At 43.7% G+C, this 19,190-nt stretch overlaps 1 protein-coding gene across 6 annotated transcripts in view; it reads left to right on the top strand.

Annotated features, from left to right (window-relative positions):
* Window positions 1-19,190, top strand: part of DEGS2 (delta 4-desaturase, sphingolipid 2) — a 39,206-nt gene that overhangs the window by 13,303 nt on the left and 6,713 nt on the right. For 2 of the 6 annotated variants that reach the window (XR_008450064.1, XM_009559156.2), the window contains exons 1-2: window positions 5,182-5,313; window positions 14,371-15,113. Coding sequence is in view for 4 of the 6 variants with exons in the window: in XM_009559156.2 (XP_009557451.2) it covers window positions 5,232-5,313; window positions 14,371-15,113 (825 nt within the window). In the remaining 2 variants the exon portion in view is untranslated. Of the gene's footprint in view, window positions 1-278; window positions 1,144-1,552; window positions 2,745-4,894; window positions 4,977-5,181; window positions 5,314-9,998; window positions 10,049-14,370; window positions 15,114-19,190 lie in introns of those variants that run through there. The other 4 variants (XM_054068202.1, XR_008450066.1, XM_054068201.1 and 1 more) reach the window with 4 other exon arrangements.

Genomic DNA, 19,190 nt, shown 5'->3' with positions numbered 1-19,190 from the left:
ACGCTGTAGGAGAGGAGACTGGTTTCATTTGAATTCAGCAGCAGCAGTCTCTCTAAATACAGGCTGTACTTGATCATAGCGGTGTCGTTAATTACAGCGGGCCTGTATTTGTTAAGCTTCTAGCTAATGATCAGATCAAGACATTTTAAAATCCCTGAAGCACACATTTCTAAAGGAGGCGAGAACATTTGTGTGCTGCCAAATCAAGTCTCTCCCGTGAAGTTTCCCCTTCTTTAAGTCATAGTCTTCCTTTTTGCTGATTTCTATTATATTTGTAGGGCGCTCAGACTTGCTGGAATAAAAGGACACGCCTAACTAGGCGAGGCGAAAGCAGGACAGAGTTCCTAGTCCCGGCCCTGAAGCCATAGGAAAGGCGGACCTCCAGAGCCGTTATTCTCGAGCTGTCTCTTACTCCAAGGGCTCCGCCCATGCAGCGCCTCGGAGCGGTCGCGGAGCGCCGTTGGGCTCCGGGTGAGGTCGGAAACGCTTCGGGGAGCCGCCGGGGGAGAGCAGAGCCCGCTCCCCGGTGCGTGTGGGCGGCTGCGAGGGCGGCAGGGGGCGCCCTGCGCTCGCGGCGAGGAGATCGGAGCCGTGAGTGTCCGCAGCCCGTGGGATGCCGGTGCCGGATTGTCGCGGCGCTCCTGCCCTCAGAGCGGGGCGCTCGCCCTGCTGGGGGCCACACCGCGCTCTGCGGTGCCCGGCAGGGCAGCTCCGCACAGCGCCGGGATGCTGGGAGAGCTGGCAGCGACTGAGGAGTGATAAACTGGGGCAGAAGTGAGCTAATCTTGCAGGGAGCTATTTATTTCGTTGAACCTCGCTTTTCATTCTTTAAGCTCCCAAGCAGAGACACTGTGAACCAGCCTACATCCCTCAGGATTCGCTTACGCTTAACGCTAGGCAAATGCAGCTGTTGTACTTGCTGGCATGAAAGCACCGTGTTGCATAGAGGGTGGATTACACGTAATACAACCAAATGTATTTAATGACTTACCACTGGCAAAAGGAAGATGTCATTCTGCCCCTAAGGTTCTGTTGCACCAGTTCCTCAGCACCTCCGCTTCCTCGGTTCAGCTCACAGCTCTGGCACAGAGTTAACCCAGTGGAAAGAGAAGGCCAAAATGAACCACAGAAGAGTCGACACAGGTAAGAGGAAAATGGAAACTAGGGCTTATTGGCAAGTTATTTCCCAAGCTAACTCCGAGGGAGTGGTGATGACATGGCTCATCCACAAACTATGCTGCCTATGAAAATCTGACTTTGTTCAATAAATTACATCACACTGTAAACCTAGCCACTAGTTACGTCAAGGCAGAGTGTGACACACAATTCAAAATGACTGCAAAATGCTTTCTAAACAAGAAAATATACAGCTATGTTTTCTCTGGGTAGTCAAAGTAACAATGAAGGGAGGTCCAATCTATACAGGCAGCAAAGAAACTAGGTAACTCGGGAACAGAAAATACAAGTCTGTTATGGGACACAGAACTCTATTCAGAGGAGAAAACACCTTATTTAGAGAGAAAATTGCCAAACAACTTTATTTTACTTCCAGAACATCAACTTTAACAAAGATTAGTCTCTGGAAACCAGAAGAAGAACTAAGACCTGTACATCAAGGCAGAATTAAGACAGCGCAAACACCAAAGCCTGCTCTTCAGGTTGGCAATAGCCACCGGGAAATGTGTGCAGGTGTTCCTGCTACACTTACTGTGTTACCTGTTCTTCTAATAAGTGGAGGGAGGAAGTAGCTGGGTTGCATAGCAGAAATACATTCATGCTGGGAAGCCAGCTGGTGTAAAGGTGCCTTTGGGTGGGGAAGCGTGAGTCTGCCTGGAAGAGAGGACCAGTATGTCTTCTTTCAGAGGTGCGTATTGTAGGTCATGCCTTCAGTGGAACAAAAGATTTTTGTCTTTTTTATCCTGGAAATTGCCAGCTGGGATGCTGGAGGTAAGCATGATGTGTACTTTAAACTATGTAAATGATATATTTGTTGGTAGCCTGCATAGAGTCAGCAATTGTGCTGCTTCTGTTCAGTGTGTTACGAATTTCTCTCAATTAGGCTTCTCCATAGTTAGAAATCCTGAACAAATATAGGAAATTGAAGAAATAAAGGCTACAGCTGGGACAATTTCATGGTTGTATGAAGCATGTTTGAATTGCCATAACGCGTCATGAGTATGTGAATCTGTAGAGTTCATAATTGTTACAGTATTCATTAAAAGGACGATTGTTGCTCAGTGACATTAACATTTCCCCTCTCCCTCCCCCTGGCCTTTCCTTTGTGAATGATTGTAAGCCTGTTTGCACTTTACTAGGGTGCTATAAAACTAAGAGTGCCAAATGACCAGAGCTGGATACTTCTGCCAGTTCTAGAAGACAGTCTAAAGCTGGCATTTCTTGTTTGTCTCACATCCACAATTACTCTTAAATTAGTATTATTTGTTTGATTTATTATAGAAATATAAAGTGTGCAATATATCCTCAAAGAGACATGCCAGCTCACTGGAGTCAGAAAAGCTTTTTATTCTTCTCATGTGGTAGGTAGGGCTGAGCCTATAATAATTAGCTACAAGAAGACAATGCCTGCAAAGGAGATACTTAACTTTCCATGTGGAACTTACCACTATCCTATTGGGTAAACTTTTGGGGATGAAGTCATATTTGTTTTCTTTGCAGCTGCATGGACTGCCCCATTAATTTGCTTATTTAGTCATTTTGCACACTCCTGAGCAGGAGGTGACAGAAGGGTGTCGTCACGTTTGTGTTGTCTTTGGCTTCTCTGCCAATCCTATCAACAAGCCAACGTGTTTGATCCAATAAAGGTTTAGGCTGAGATACTGATGCATTTGCCCTCTGAACAATTCACTCCTTATGGAAACATTTAATAACCTTCCTTGGATTAATAATCTATTAACTGGGTTGGGCCCTGCAACTTTATGAGAGAACACCAACCTTGTGCTGGAGCAATGATGAAGAAACAAAGAGGTGACCTGTAAATGCAAAGTGGTTAAACTCCTGCTCTGAGTAAAGCTGTTTGCCTTTACAACATATTCCTTCCACTCAATCTGCATTGGACCTTTAAGCATCCAAGGGTTTAAATTTAGACCACTTCAGGGGGAAAACTAAAAATTAAAAAAAGCCTCCAAAAGCCTTCTAGCAGTCAAGTGGCAGAGGTTTGAGTTTGTGAGTTGTCTTGTTTCTTTTTTTTTAAAAACCCATATAATTTAAGCAACTGTGCTACCAAGCAGTCTTAAATAGTTAAACTAGACTAACATAAGAGGTGGTGGTACTGCCAGTGTTAGCAGGCAAAAATCACTGCTGAAATATATTTACATTTCACATTTGCAAGTCTGTTTTTTTTCAACATTTAATTTCTCACTGTGATAGACATTTTTAAGGATAAGACAGTATGGAGGGAGCTAGAGAGATTCATATTGAAATAGAATGAAACAAAATTGTCTCCTGAGTGTGGAGCTGATCCAAATGGGATGCTGTTAGTTGAAAGAGTAATGATAGGGATAGTGAACATGGAAGACGGACAGTAAGTCAGGTATGGGCTTGCAAAAGAGTATATTGGGAACAAGAGCAACACTAATTTTGGGTTGTGTGTGGAGAAACATCCCATGAAACGCATGAAACTCCTCCCTGTGAATCAGAGAGGATAGAGAGGTTAGCAAGGTTACCTTAAAGGTTGTCAGGTCCTTTGTCTGACTTTATTTCCAAGGGAGCAACATGATTTCCTGCTATTTCAGTGGAGATGGTACTGCACCTGGGAAATGGGTGCAGACTCCCAGGAGTGAAGCGTGACCAAGCCAAGGGCTGGATGCTACTGGGACAGCTCACACAGGTTGTCGGAGCTCCAAGGAAACGTGTGTCAGGCCTTGCTCATCTTCGTGCTGTCCAAGCAGAATACACATTCTGCTTTGGGCTGTGACAGTGGATATAGAATCATAGAATAGTTTGGGTTGGAAGGGACCTTAAAGATCATCTAATTCCAACCCCCCTGCCATGGGCAGGGACACATCCCAGTAGATCAGGCTGCCCAAGGCCCCATCCAACCTGGCCTTGAACACCTCCAGGGATGGGGCATCCACAACTTCCCTGGGAAACCTGTGCCAGTGCCTTACCTCTCTCATGGTGAAGAAGTTCTTCCTTATGTCTAGTTTAAATCTGCCCCTCTACAGTTTATACCTGTTCCCCCAGTCCTATCACTACAAGCCTTTATGAACAGTCTCTTCACAGCTCTCTTGTAGCTCCTTCAGGTACTGGAAGGTTGCTATAACATCTCCTCAGAGCCTTCTCTTCTCCAGGCTGAACAAGCCCAACTCTCTCAGCCTGTCTTTGTATGGGATTTTGATTTATCATATGATTTATAGTGTTTGGACTACCTTTGCTTTCCAAAAGCCTTGTCGGGAAGTGCCCAGGGACCAGCCCACAGTGCTGGCCATCCTTCCGCACTCTAAGGCTGTCCCAGAAGGAAATGTCTGTCCTTGCTGTGATGAACCCACAGCGATGCCAGCAGCACCACGAGGATCTTGCTGCCCTGCAAACCCCTGCCCACTCCACGCACCTCACCTGGCCACCTTCGCTGCCTCTCCAGCATGACCAACCTTAGTCATGCCTCCCCTGTCCCAGAGCCAGCCCTGGAGCACCCACTGTCATAGAATCATAAAATCACCAGGTTGGAAAAGACCTCTTGGATCATTGAGTCCAACCATTCCTATCTACCACTAAACCATATCCCTGAGCACCTCATCTACCATCTTTTAAATACCTCCAGGGATGGTGACTCCCCCCCCAGCCCCGGGCAGCCTCTGCCAGTGCCCAATGACCCGTTCTGTGAAAAAGTTTTTCCTGATGTCCAGCCTGAACCTCCCCTGGCGCAGCTTGAGGCCATTCCCCTATCCTATCCCCTGTCCTGTCCCCGTCACTTGGGAGAAGAGCCCAGCTCCCTCCTCTCCACAACCTCCTTTCAGGTAGGTGTAGAGAGCAATAAGGTCTCCTCTCAGCCTCCTCGAGGCTAAACAACCCCAGTTCCCTCAGCGGCTTCTCCTCGCAGACCCCGAGGGCGCAGCTCCCCTGGCGCATCCCCCCAGCCCCGCCGGGGCGCAGCCGGTGCCCGGGGCGGCAGCGGGCGGGGCGGGGGCAGGAGCAGGAGGCGGGCGGAGCTGCCTCCGCCGGGCGCGGAGCTAAAAGGGCAGCGCGGAGCGGCGCGGAGCGCAGCGGGAGCCATGGGGAATCGTGTCACCCGCCGGGACTTCGAGTGGGTCTACACGGACCAGCCCCACACGCAGCGCAGGAAGGAGATTCTGGGTGGGTCGGAGGGCTCGGAGCGGCGGGCGCCCCTGGGCGGGGAGGTGCGAGGGAGCCTGTGCCGGGGCTGGGGGCGGCTCGGTTGGGCTTTTCCCCGGGGGATGCTGCTATCCCAGACCCTCCCGGCACCGCTCCGCCTTCTGGAGGCAGCGGGCGGGTGAGCGGAGCCCGAGCTGGGCTGGGCGAGTGGACGGCGCTGCCCGAGCCCTCGGGCGGGCAGGGCTGCCTGCGACCTGGGGGCAGTAAAGCGAACGAGGGTGTGGGTGTTCGCTAGAGAGCAGCGAGTCCGCCTGCTGGACAGGGACAAGGTGCGCTCCGGCATTCCCGTGTCCTACAGGGCGTACCGGAGAACGTTGGGTTGGGAGCCTTTTGCTTCTGGCTTGCGGGGTTGGGCTTTTCTGAAGGTAGTTTCTGAGATGTAATAATTCAGAACTGTTGCAGAATATTGTTATGTATCTCCTGAAAATATCTCTTCAACATTTTTTAATAAGATATTTTTGGGGGGCTGTTTTTATTTGGACTGTTTGGGTTTTTTCCTTCTTTTCTTGCCTCTCTCCCTCTCCTCGGTAGGCTCAAGTTTTTCAAGAACCCTTACAAAGGAAGGCACTGGGGCTTGTGGCTGAGCTTCTGTGGAGGGGATACGATAGCTAGATGTGGTTTCTTAATTCTTTCACAAGGTAATAGATTAATTCAGAATTACAAAAACATTTCCAGTATAGTTGTGTTGGTGGAGTATCTTGGTCCAGATTTGAATTATATCCAAGAAAGTAATAAGTACTTTACTATGTAATCGTGATAGAAAGTCAAGTGATCTCATTATATAAAATGATGTGTGCTACTCATGCTTTCAGTACAAGGGGTCTACGTTTTGGTGAGCTATGAGTAGGAGTGCATGTGGTGGGTCTCTCCCCTTGCTAGTCTCTCACTTTCCTGGTCTTCCTAAGAGTAGGAACTGTAAGCCATGATGAAAGTTGTACTGCAAGGTGGTACTGGAGTGGTTGGACTGTCTTATTCTTGCCACAGTGAGCTCTCTCTTTCAGTCCTTTCAGCTGCCTATTTGCAGAGGTTTTGCTCTCACTTTCTTTGAGTTCAGAATGAGCAACTGGAATCAAGGTCCATCTCCTTTTCTGCAGCTCCCCCTGCCCACCTGAGGGAGCGGAAGGAAGGGTGTAGAGAAATACAATATGGAGAGTTGTGGAAGATGTAGGCAGAACAATTTGTGTCTGTGTTTGACAGAGGAGAATGGGCCATGAAACTAGTGTCATGAATACCAAAACGTTACCAGAAGTTATTTAAGCTATCATGATATGGCATATGATATCGTCACTGTATTGTTCAAAGCCTGAGGGTCAACACACCCCTGGTATCTAGAGTATGTACTTACCAAAGTGTCTAGTGTCCATTGAGCTGGAGTACATTGTAAGAATCTCACACACATACAAACAAACATCTATAAATATCCACACATTTTATATTTTGGTGTACAGCAATGTCTTGGGGACAGTATTCCATGATGATAGAGGAAGAATATATTATCTTCTCAGTAGGTTAATGATTTAGTTGCTAAGCACTGAAACTTGATTGTTTTCTTTTTAGGCTGCAGGTTTTTGGTTTAAAAGTTGGTCTCTCTCGGGCATGGCTACTTGGATTTAAATACAAATTGAAATTATTCATTAGGAAAAAAGTATGGGCAAACTGACAAGCACATAAGGCCATTTCTTTCTATGTAAGTGGTGTTCCTTGACCTGATGCCCCAATATGTTTCTACAGAGCAACTAAGAGATAATAATGGTCTGTCACAAATTTTTATGTCCTGGCTTGAGGGTAATTCAGGTGTCCATAAGACTTCTGTAGTTGATGACAATGTCTGAATGATAATTGTGAATCTCTGTGAATCCAGTACCCTACCACGGGCAGGGATAACTTTCTCTAGCTCAGGTTGATCAAAGTCTTCTCCAACCTGACCTTGTACACTTCCAGGGGTGGGGCATCTACACTTCTTTGCGCAACATGTTCCAGTCGAGCAGCAGAGCTGTGAGCTCTGTATGTCAACTGGGCTGGTTGCAAGGTAGCTTATGGCAGGATGCTGTTACAATAGGCGAACCTACTACAGATTTGATTCCTAACAGCTATCATTATACCAGCAAATAGATCAACATTTTGCACAAAGGAGAGGTGATGCTTTCTTTCTTATCTCTTTATAGTATTTTTCTCTTTGACTCTAGGTATTAAAATATATCTTCTGCTTGGCACTATCTAGGAGCCAACTGGTTCTAAGTTACAGTGGAGATCTGTTGCCAAGCTGGCACTTCAACCTTGATCACATTATTCATGTTCCTGAACGCATTATTTGCACTTTTGAGTTTTTGAAATTGAATTTTTCTGTGGCTGTTCTCTCACCCTCTTGTTTATGAAAAGCCCATTACTGTCTTGTGTTGGGGCTGATATTTATGTAATGTTGCAGTGAGCTGTGTTAGGCAAAGACCTGGCTGAAAGCTAACCTTTAGATGTTAGTTTTTTTCCATCTGGATCTGCCTAGCCTTGTAGTGTAGTTACATGAATGCTGAAGGGGGGGTGAGTAACTGAGTATAAGATGGAGGAGATACCTCCTTCTACTACAAGGTGGATTTCCACTTTTTTTAGTGGAGGTAAGGGTCTGTTGGATTAAAAACACCTGTAGAGCTGTGTTCTTACACAGTGGGAAATGTTGGTGGCTTTTTCAGTCTTAAGAGAAGATGAAAAAGACATTGCTCATACGCTGGTAACACCATAGGCACACAATGAATGGTAATTTCACCTGTAAACAGTTTTCCAAATGCAAGCAGTGAGCAATGTGTTGTGGCATGGAAAGAATGAGATCATGTTTGTGCTGTGGGTTGGATCTAACTTCACAAAATTATTGTAGCTTGGTCAGAAAATGTCTTGCCTCACAGGATCCTTAGGGAAGCCCCTGTTTGCTCCTGAGGATGAAGGCTAAATCAGTGTTGCTCAGGGTAGACTAGGAGCATCTGAATATGGTGTAATAACCAAGAATAATTAATAATTGTAGAGTAGTTTCTTTTGGCAAATTATTTTGGAGTAGAGGTGGTACAAGTGTTTCCTATGTACTCTATCCTGTAGAAAGGCTGAGAAGTTAGCCTGGGTGGGCTGGGGGTAGAACAGAACAAAAGTCAAAATCCACTTTATTTTAGCATTTAGCTAATTTGAGTATAATAGCTTTGAACGCTGCTCGCTTATTTAAAGATTAGTCTGTTATTTCTTCCAGCTGACTCTGCTGTTTCCTATTTAAACCTCACACTTATGAAAATTCTGATAAATTGTATCTACTGAAATGTGCAAGATGCATATCTCCTTAGCTTAAATCAAAGCTGTGAATTGCATATGCTTCTGGCAAAGAAACTGTGAATCTCTTTCCCCTTTTATGCTGCAGTATGTGGGCACAGTGCTGCCACTGATGTGCATGTTTTCTAAAGAGTGCATTCAGAATGGCTGCTATCTCAGTGCTCATGCCAGTTCCCTGTGGGGATCACCTATAAAATAAATCACATGATCTGAAAGTCACTGTTTTAAGTGCTTGTGGACTTCTGCTGAAAACGTATTAAGTGCAACTGAAGGCGTCAGTGTACTCCATGCAGGTTTTTGTTTCAGAGACAAATGGAAGCCCTTTTTTCTGGCATTCCTACCTCTCTTTGCAAGCAGGTGGTGGCTGCTGTTGTAGTGATGTTCTAGTGTCATCCATCTCTGTCAACACTGGCAATGTGGCACCACTGTAGTGCTTTGCCTTTGGTGACCACTTCTGGGTTAACAAGCCCTCTTGGAGCAGCTAGCACAGAGCAGTTTAGGATCTTGTGGATGGCAAATACAAGATTAAGAATCTTGATCTTGCACAGTGGATATATAAAGCTTCAGTGTAGTTAGTTGGGCCAAAAGCATTTCTACTTAGTTTGCATGCTGGAGGGGGCATGAAATTGCACAAAGCCAGAAGCTTTTGTCATGCACACTGTCCTCTGTGTGTGTCCTGCCTATCTTCTAGCTCATATATGATTTGAATTAATCATAGAATAATTTGGGTTGGAAGGACCTTTGACGGTCATCTAGTCCAACCTTCCTACAATGAGCTTCCACTAGATCAGGTTGCTCAGGACCCCATCTGACTTGACCTTGAACATTGCCAGGGAAGGGGCATCAACCACCTAATTGGGCACCATGCTACAATGTTTCACCACTCTCATGCTAAAAAATTTTCTTCTTATATCTAAATCTACCCTCTCTTAGTTTAAAAACATTACCTCTTGTCCTATTTAGCGAGGATTGTCCTTGCCTTTCTGTAAGCCCCCTGTAGGTACTGAAAGGCTGCAATAGGGTCACCCCAAAGCCTTTTCTTCTCCAGGCTGAACAATCTCAACTCTGTCAGCTTTTTCCTCATAGGAGAGGTGTTCCAGTCTTCTGATAATTTTTGCAGCCCTTCTGTGGACCAGCTCAAACAGGTCCATGTCTTTCCTGTGCTGAGGATTTAAGTGTGCTGTGCTGTTCGTGAGCAGAGCTGCTAAAAGTCAAAACGCTATCATGTTAGCAAACTGACTTTCGTTTTGTTTATTTTTTTGGTACCAATCCTAGCTCCAGCATAGGGCATGGCATGGTACAGCTAACATCCTGTGCTTGTTGTCTCTTGTTTGTTCTGGCAGGAACTCCTACCTGAAAGAACATAGTCCAGGACAGCAGCAGCATCGCAGAGGTATTCCCCCTCCCCGCCTTAGCCCTTCTTTTTTACTGGCTTTCTAAAATTCTTATACTGAGTAACATCTCCACTTTCACTATACTTGTATGCTGCACTTGTGGTCAAAATAAAGGAAGATGAAGAAATTATAATTCTTCTCTTGTTATTGCTAACTTCTCAACGATGTGGACAGGGCTACTGCTCTATTAAAGCCCCACCACCTGTGTTTGTGGAGAGCTCCTGCTCTTGCCCACATAAAAATCCTGTATATGCCAAAATGTGCAAATGCCAAGTATTTGGTGTCGCATCAATGAGAAATTGCATCGGGTGTCATCACTGAGATATAGCTGTGTCTCTCCTGAGTCATCTTGGGAGCATTGTCAGTGGGAATAGAAGATGAGTGAGAGTTCAGAGCAAGATATTCTGTCTCCTGAAGAGGAGGAACACCAGGATGTAGTGACTGACAGGTTCTCCAGGAACAATTACTCACATACTGAGGATCTCTCTAAGGCCATTGTGAGTGCTCCTGGATCTCCAGAGAGAAGTATCAAGGAAAAAAAATGTGCAGTCAGAGTTATTTGTCAGTAGTATTTCAGAGTGAGGCATGCCTCTAGAAAGGTAGGGGTGATGGTTACACACAACAATGGAATGATCTCTATGAAATGTTAATTCAGTAAAAGAGTTGTTTCTGAGAATGTACTTGCAGAATTTCTTCTCTCTTGACTGCTATTCTTTCATCCACACTGTTGTACAAGCATGAAATGCTGTGTCTTCATTGTGGTGCAGATTTCAGCTGCTCTGATGCTATGGTATAGAGACTGCAGAGCTGTTTGGGCAGAATTATTAGCTACATCTACCCACAAAAGTGGATACTACTGCTACTAAAGTGCTTGCATTGCATTTGTAGTGTGCTGGGACAGAAAAGTCATGCCTCTGCACTGTTGCAGATCTACACCAGTATCCTACCCTCTGAACAGCAGTACAATGGACAGGCAGAAAGCAGGATGTGTGCATAAGTGGTCTGTCAGGCTGAGCTAAGAGCCCGTCCCAACAAGCTGGATGCTGGAGAACGTGCTGCAAAGACATCAGAGTAGTTGGAGCTGTCCTGGTGCCATTGTGGTCTAAAGGACACGGTCCTGTGTGGCTACATAACTTCGTGGGAATTTTTTGTCTTTCCTCACCCACCTTCACCTTTATGTAGACCAGCTGTTCTGTTCCTGTGGCCTCTCCATGCCTTCGTTGTACATAATGAAGAACTCATAATAGATTACATTTTATGGCTCTTGTCATGTATTAGCCCTGACCCAGTGTTTTTTGGGAAGCCATGGACTCTGGCTGTATAGAAGCTGGTCATTTTTATAATTGAAAAGTGCTAAAGAGGACCAAAATGCAAGCAATTGAGGAAACAGCAGCATGATGAATTTTTTGGGGCTGATGCCTCATAGTGTGAAGCTCCAGCAGTTTTGACAGTGGAGAGTAGGCATCTGTTTACTTCTTCAGGTGCAATGCATAGGAAACAAAGGTGTTTTTTATTGGATGACTGCCACAGGTCTCATAGTCCTTTATAACTCCTCATTGTGCATTGCACAGTGGTCCCATCTCTGATTCTCTGTTGCCTTTGGGAGGTACAGATGGCAGACAGCTGGTTCACAGCAGCCTAACAGGGTTGTCCAGGTTTTTCAATTGTAAGTGTTCTATCTTGCCTTACTAGGATTCCTTCAGCTAATTGCAAGGCATGAAGATGAGGGAAAAACGAATACATCTTTGCGTCAGCACATTATATATAAAAAGCAGCCATCAGGATCGCTTAATCTGAGATTAAATGTGTCTCGCTGAAAAGTGCTTGGCCTTGGGTTTTGAAAGGGTCAACATTCAACATTTTGTGTGTGATGCACTCCTGAACCAAAAGGTCTCTGGCAGACTGCAGCACCAGCGGGGCATTTAGCTTCCAATGAGCCTCATAGCCCCACCCGTCAGCCTCCTGGAGGTTTTTCTATGCCATAAAACCAGGAAGGGTTTATCAGTATTAATGATAAACAGACAGTATTCTGGTTTAACTAGTATGCACAAATTTACCGTTGGAGAAGAGTTAATCATGTGTTGAATTTAATATTAAACCCTAGTTACTTAATAGCTGTCACCTGCGATAAATGCAACCTGCCTGGATTCCTGCTTGCAGACATTGTTGCTGCTGGTTGGCAGTTACTACTCTGAAATCTCTTAAATGTAATCTGCAATCCTGGTTAGCTGCAACAAAAAGAAATGGGTGCAAAACAATAATGTAGATAGGTTCCTGAACTACAATAAAAAGCTATGCTTATTCATTTTCTCATCCGATTAAAACTTCTTTTGGTCAAACTGACCCGAATTTGACCAGACTGAGGAATAGATTTGGTTGGTTTGCACGTCTTCATCTCTTCTGGTGACTCTACCTCAACCCACTGCATGACTGGAAATTTGAGGTGGCTTGATTTATTAAAGGATTTTCTGGCTTTTGAACAGATGCCCCTAATCAGGCCACCAAGCTATGTAAAATTATATGTCTGTTATGGATATTCTGACCATGTCATTACTTATTATTTAGCGTGGATATTCCAAGCACTTTATGTAAAATTTTGGTACCTCTGTAAATTCCAGAGAACCATTTCTAGCATATTAGAATTTCTAACAGGAAAAAAAAAAATTCAAAACCTGCAAAAACAATGACAAAACCAAAACAGCTAAACCAAAACCCCAAGGTTTTCCAGAGATTTTTATCAAAGTTTGGCTGACTTTAGAACGATGTGAACGTTTACTAGTGTTTTTCCACCACTTAGAAAAAAATCTCTGCTCTGACTGAATGCTCCTCATGGTGATTTTTCTCCCTTGTCCTCACAAGAGAAAGAATTAAGAATATCCCTTTCATCTTCTGCAAAACCTGTCTAAGCTTTATTGTCTCTAACTTCTGTTAAGCTGTGCTGAAGTTGGCCGACAGGTTGCAGAGCATGGCCACATCAGCCTGCTTCCTTAAGTACCTCTTCATCTGTCTGCAGTTTTGCAAACTGTTCAGGGTTCACTTCCATGAAAACCTTCTGTGTCCTGCAGTCAGCACCTGCCACTGCTTTCAAGGTCACATCAAGTTTTGCGTGTTGTTTCCCACGCCTGTTTATAGTATATACAGTTGCATAGATGCAAAGTATTATAATCTGCTTTTATGGCATCGGTATAATGCAGTGACAGGCAAATGATATTTACTTTTCTGTTCATAAAACGAGCCTATCAAACTTACAGGAACACACTGTGTAACCTCAGGGTTCAGAAGGAGTGACTTGACCTACTGTCTTCTCTGTGTAAGCTGTAGTTATTGAGAAACACAGAGTATGAGTAAAAGGAGGGAGGCGAGTGTGTTGCTAAAAGCCATGAAACAGTGGAAAAAATAACGTCAGTTAATACTGGAAGTGAGAAGTGTGGATTTGTAAGGAAGAAATCTGACGTGATGAACAGCACCTAGAAGAAAAGCTGTATTTCTGTGTATTTTGGTTTTCCTACAAGGACAAATGAACGTCCAGTAGTACAAGAGGCCAGTACGCTGGTCCTGTTCTGACACAGGTCAGACCTGGCAACCCTGCCCTAAGTTTCTGTGGTGCTTTATCGTAGTATTGTGAGGCCACATGGAACTGGTGTGTGGTCATTTGGGTGACAGGCTCATGAATGGGAACTGAGAAAAATTTTCTCTCAAACATTCCTGATAGTATTGCTGACTTTCTTGTGATTTTACTACATGCAAGGAGTTGCATGTGTTGTGGAGCACTCATGAACACTCAAATACTTAGAATTTATTTTTTAATGCTATATTTGTGATCTAACAACAGAGCAAAACCTGGTGAGCCTGACGCTCAGCCCTCTTCCACTGCTAGTGTGTCTAAAGCAACAGTATGAAAAGGGCTACAAAGAAGGCAGTTTTATCTCTTGTGGAGAATGGCAACTGAATTGAGCAGAATAAAAAGTGAAATTAAAAACTTGACAGAGGGTGCTTCTTAGAGCTTAAATCTGGTGGGCTTTGGCATACTATTACTCATCCTTGTGAAGGCATGGGATGTCACATGTTGACCATTAGGGTAAATCTTATTTTTTATGTGTGTGTGTATATATGTGTGTATGTATTAATATAAATCATAACTCAACATGATGGGAATGGAGCCCATACATTAATAAAGCTTTCATTGTAGCAGCAACCCTGCTGTGGAATTGCCACTTTATAAAACTAGGACTTGAAATCTATGGTAAAAATAGAGTGCCAGTGGTGATTATATTTGCCTACCTGTGATCTAATGAGGTTTTCTCTGCATTTTTCCCTTTAGCAAAGTATCCAGAGATCAAGACTCTTATGGGACCGGATCCACGTTTAAAGTGGATTGTATCTGGAATGGTTTTCGTGCAGTTTGTAGCATGCTACCTGGTGAAAGACTTATCTTGGAAATGGATTTTCTTCTGGGCTTATGCTTTTGGGGGTTGCATCAACCATTCTCTGACCCTTGCTATTCACGATATTTCGCACAATGTTGCCTTTGGGAACAAGCAAACCAAGTGGAACCGATGGTTTGCAGTCTTCGCCAACTTGCCAGTTGGCGTCCCTTATTCTGCCTCCTTCAAGAAATACCACATTGACCATCATCGGTACCTTGGTGGGGACAGCTTGGATGTGGATATTCCCACCAACTTTGAAGGCTGGTTCTTCTGTACGCCACTTCGAAAACTGCTTTGGCTTTTCCTCCAGCCACTGTTTTACAGTCTGAGACCACTGTATGTGAACCCCAAAGCAATTACACAGATGGAAATTTTTAATGCTTTTGTCCAGTTTTCTGTAGATCTTATAATTTACTACCTTTGGGGTCTGAAACCTATTATTTACTTAATAGCAGGTACAATTCTTTGCATGGGTTTACATCCCATTTCTGGGCACTTCATAGCAGAACACTACATGTTCTTAAAAGGCTATGAGACGTACTCTTACTATGGACCTCTGAACTGGCTCACCTTTAATGTAGGCTACCACATGGAGCATCATGACTTTCCCAGCATTCCTGGAAGCAGACTGCCGATGGTAAGTATGGCATAAGCATGAGTGAATTGGATTTTTATGAAAGCTGCTAAACTGTCTCAAAGAAATCACTCTGAGTCATATCAATGGATCAATTAAAAAAAAAAAAAGAAAAAGAAGGGAAAAAGAAGAAAGTTTTTAGATTTCTTTCTAATGCTTTCATTTTAAGCAGGAGATTGAGAGAAATAGCTACCAAACTGCTGTAATATTTAGTTTATTTGACAGAAACAAGAACATCTGAGCCTCAGAGGGCTTGAGGAATAATTTTTGCATGACAAAATTCTCCAGCAATGCTCTAAATTTCTTCATATTTCCCTCAGCCACCAGATTTCATCTCTTTGAAATTTTAAAGGCCCATCTAAAGTGAGGCAGGTGGCAATTACTACTTGAAGTTTGTCTGATGATCAATCTGTTAAGTATATTGCTTGGTTAACATCAAATAAAAATCTTTCTATTTTTGAGATAATGTAAGTATCAGGTCATGCTCCATCCCAGCACAAAGAGCGCTAGAAAATAACCCCTCTCTCTATATGACTTGTTTTAGCTCTGCCGCCCCACCCAGAGAAAGTGAGGATGCCTGATTTGTCATTGGGAAAGTGCTGTGGCTTTCCTCTTTTGAAAGTCAAGTCCCGTTTTGTTTACATTTTATCAGTTGTGGGAATCAAATAAGCAAAGGCCAGGTGTCTAGGAATGGTTTTCAGTCTCCCTCCAGGTGTGTAGCTGCTCTTCTGAGTATTAATACAAGGATTCCTCAGCAGGTGCTCACAGTGTTAGAGGGATCTGGCTTCAAAGTACTACTCCTACGTACAAATCCTCTGGCATGGTAGGAAGGAAACATCTTCTGTCTCTGGTCCGATGCAAAGCTGGGGCTACTACTGTAACATCCTCATGAGGTGGAGGTAGGGTTGAAGAGGCTGAGAGTCAGGAGTTGTGCCTTTCTCACTACTGCATAATGTGTACAACTTTTATAGTGGTATGTCCAAGCAAACCGTGCTTTATGGCTTACTGTTCTTCATCACTGACTGGGAGGAGATTCAAAACAAGAGATCTTCTTGTCATATAGAAGACTGCGGAGAGCCTCTATATAGCCTGCAGTTCTATTTTAACACAACTCCTTCACTGCTGGAGGTCTGTCCTGGAGAATCTGGCCATTCCTGGTGGCGTTCATAGCAGCTGGTAAAGCAGCCCACAGTCACATGTGAAGTTTTCCTGTCAAGCTCTCCCATTGCTGATACACCTGATAGCTCAGCTGGGAAGTGTATGAGCGTAGCTTTAGTTTCAAATGTTCAAACTTGTTAGATAGGCTTAGATTACTGAAATGCAAATAGAGTAGAAGGAGGTTGGGTCTCTAGCTTATACGAGGGAAGTGACTAATTGAACTTGCTGGGACTGTTGCTCCAGACCTGACTTAGACCTGAAAAGCTCTTCCCTGCCCACATCACAAATAATTCAGCTGAATTCCTTGAGGCACTGCAGCAGCTGAAAGTGTCTGCTCTCCTGTGTAAAGAGGATAGAATTAGTAGCTGAATTTTATGTGCTAGTGTTCATGTATTTCTGGCTGTTGGGAAACTGAGACTTGCCCTGCTGGTGGAGGAGATATCAGGCTTGTCATTTGTTTTTGCCTGACAGTACTATATGAAGACTTTGTCTTTGAGTGATCATTTACAAGTGAAAATTTATTATGAAGTGAAAATCATTTGGCAAAACAGTTACAGTAGAAAACCCTTTGTCCATTGAGGCAAGTTAGTTATTCTTTTCTGCAAATTGAGAAGAAAAATTCTGTGTCCCTTTGGTGGAAGGAGATAAGGGAACATATTCTCTCTGGATTGCTTTAATGTTTGAACCTCATAACAGATAAGGGTAGAAAGCTCCCCTTGCTCTCCTCTGCTTAACCTTCCAGCAAATTCTTCACTCAGTGAAGGTCTAGTCTTTTAAGATCTAGTCTGTTAGGCACTGCAACTGCTAATACTTGAATTATGTAGTATTGATGACCTTTCAGTATAGCTATATTGATTTTAAATTATTGGCAAGTAGAAAGTGTAATAAAGTTCTTTATTTGATTCCCGCATGACTGAGAGCAAAGGAGAAAGGATCAGAGAATAACTGGATTTTAATCTTGGAGAGTAACAGCCTCTTCCACTTGTTTATCAGTAAAGTAAATTCAGCTTTGTCCTTTGTTACAGGTGTCTCAGAATGTTCTGAGTAATGTGTTTGCCACTGGAAAGACCTTTAGCCCAGGAGCATGGCAGATTTGAAAGAGGAAGAATTAGGCTTTGCTGTAAGCTTATAGATATTAAAGATGAATGACATGAGTGTGCAGTAAGAACTCGTCTCATGAGCATAATGAGAGATTACAGAAGAGACTGTGAAATTTAACATTATAATGAGAGACTTGCTTTAAAAAAAATCCTATAGACTTATAACTAGATTAGTCTTTGCATGAAGCCTTATAAATATAAAATGTTGCATTGTTTACCAAATGAGTAAAAAGATCCATTCTTCATTATCTGAAAGATTTAATATGCTTATGGTGGGAGGGGACAGCAGGAGGAACTCGGTACTCTTCCTACAAACTGCAATAAAAACTGCAGTGTAACTGGAGGCAAACTAGTTACTCATTAAGCTTGTGGGAAAAGGAAAAGAATCTGGTATGGAACCAGATTTATTAGACAGACAAGACTGGAAAACATGGTAGATGTGCTGGTTTTGAATTGCAGATTTCACTAACCCTGTGATGGCCAGGAGGGCTTGCTTGGGTACTTCCCGCGTCAAGAACTATGGGGGGCAATGTCTGTAATATGCCTTCTAGCATTCTAAGCATCTCCAAAGCAATATGGAGAACTTGAGAGGGAAGTCAGGAGCAGGATCTAGGAATACTTTGTCACGGTGCTGTCATCTTTGAGATGATGTATGTTTTGGCTGCAAAGGTTGCTACCTGGAAACTGCTATCCACAGGTTTTCTACTGCACTCAGAATGCAACGTGGAGGATAACTCTTCCAGCCTCAAACATACTTAACAGATTTAGTATTTAAAAGGAAATCCGCACTAAAATCTTGTTACTTTCTGCTCTCCCACTCCTCAGATTTTCTGGTAGGTAAAAGGGACATAATTTTAGTTTACATATGGAGATGCTGAAAGAAATTACAATAGGTGAGCTGGTTTTGTTGTGAATGTTTTGTGTAGATGCATTGTAAAAGAGAAACCACTTCAAAAATTCCTTCCTGACATGTCATAGCAGAATGGGGACATCCACCTAAAACATCCTTGTCTTTTAAATAAGAAAAACCTTCAGAAGCCTTCTCTCTAACTGCATTCATTAAATGTTCACTTCTCCCCATTCCTTTGTCACAAATATTTTATTGCACTTCACCTTCTCTCTGTTTCTGTACATCTCGCGTAGTTGTCCTGCCCAGAGCACAGGGACCTTGCCAGTGATGCAAGTGCTGCTTGCCTTCTTGCACGAGGTGTGCCCATGCACAAAGCCAAGCAGGAGCAAAGAACTACTTCGTGTGCGTGTGAGTCACTGTCCTGCAGCTGGTCTAGGGTAAAACGTTCCACTGCAAGCCACTGGGCATCTCTTGAGGTTTCCATGGTGGGCTTCTTATTCAGAATGAGCATCCACTGTACTCTGCAGGAAGGTGCTAAATTGGTATGCTTGGTGAATAGGCAACTCCTCCACTACTTGATGCTGGCAAGCACTTGCCAGCCATGACTGCGCTGCATGCTTCCAAGAATATGGTGTGTATGATCTGCTTCAAAATTCACTGCTGGGTATTTTGATTAATCATCTCAATTATCCAATAATAGTTGTAGTCTAAGTGCCATTTCTGAATCTGTAATACAACTGCAGAATATGTGTTTGAAATATATTTCAGTGCAAGTTTCCAGTCTTGTATGTTGTGTCCACCTGAGCTACTAAAGTGTGCTGAGAGTATGGAAACTGTTCAGTTGAACATAGACAGGCTGTTTATTGGCCTCTTCTCCAAGCCATTTTTTCCTGCTTCATCTATGGGGTCACTTTGGTGGCCTTTGGTGCCAGACGACATAGGAGCTGAATCGGTGTCTGTGATACTCTAGCT

Source organism: Cuculus canorus, chromosome 5, assembly GCF_017976375.1.
Source record: "Cuculus canorus isolate bCucCan1 chromosome 5, bCucCan1.pri, whole genome shotgun sequence".
NCBI classification, from domain to species: domain Eukaryota; kingdom Metazoa; phylum Chordata; class Aves; order Cuculiformes; family Cuculidae; genus Cuculus; species Cuculus canorus.
This window is presented reverse-complemented; position numbering and strand designations above follow the sequence as displayed.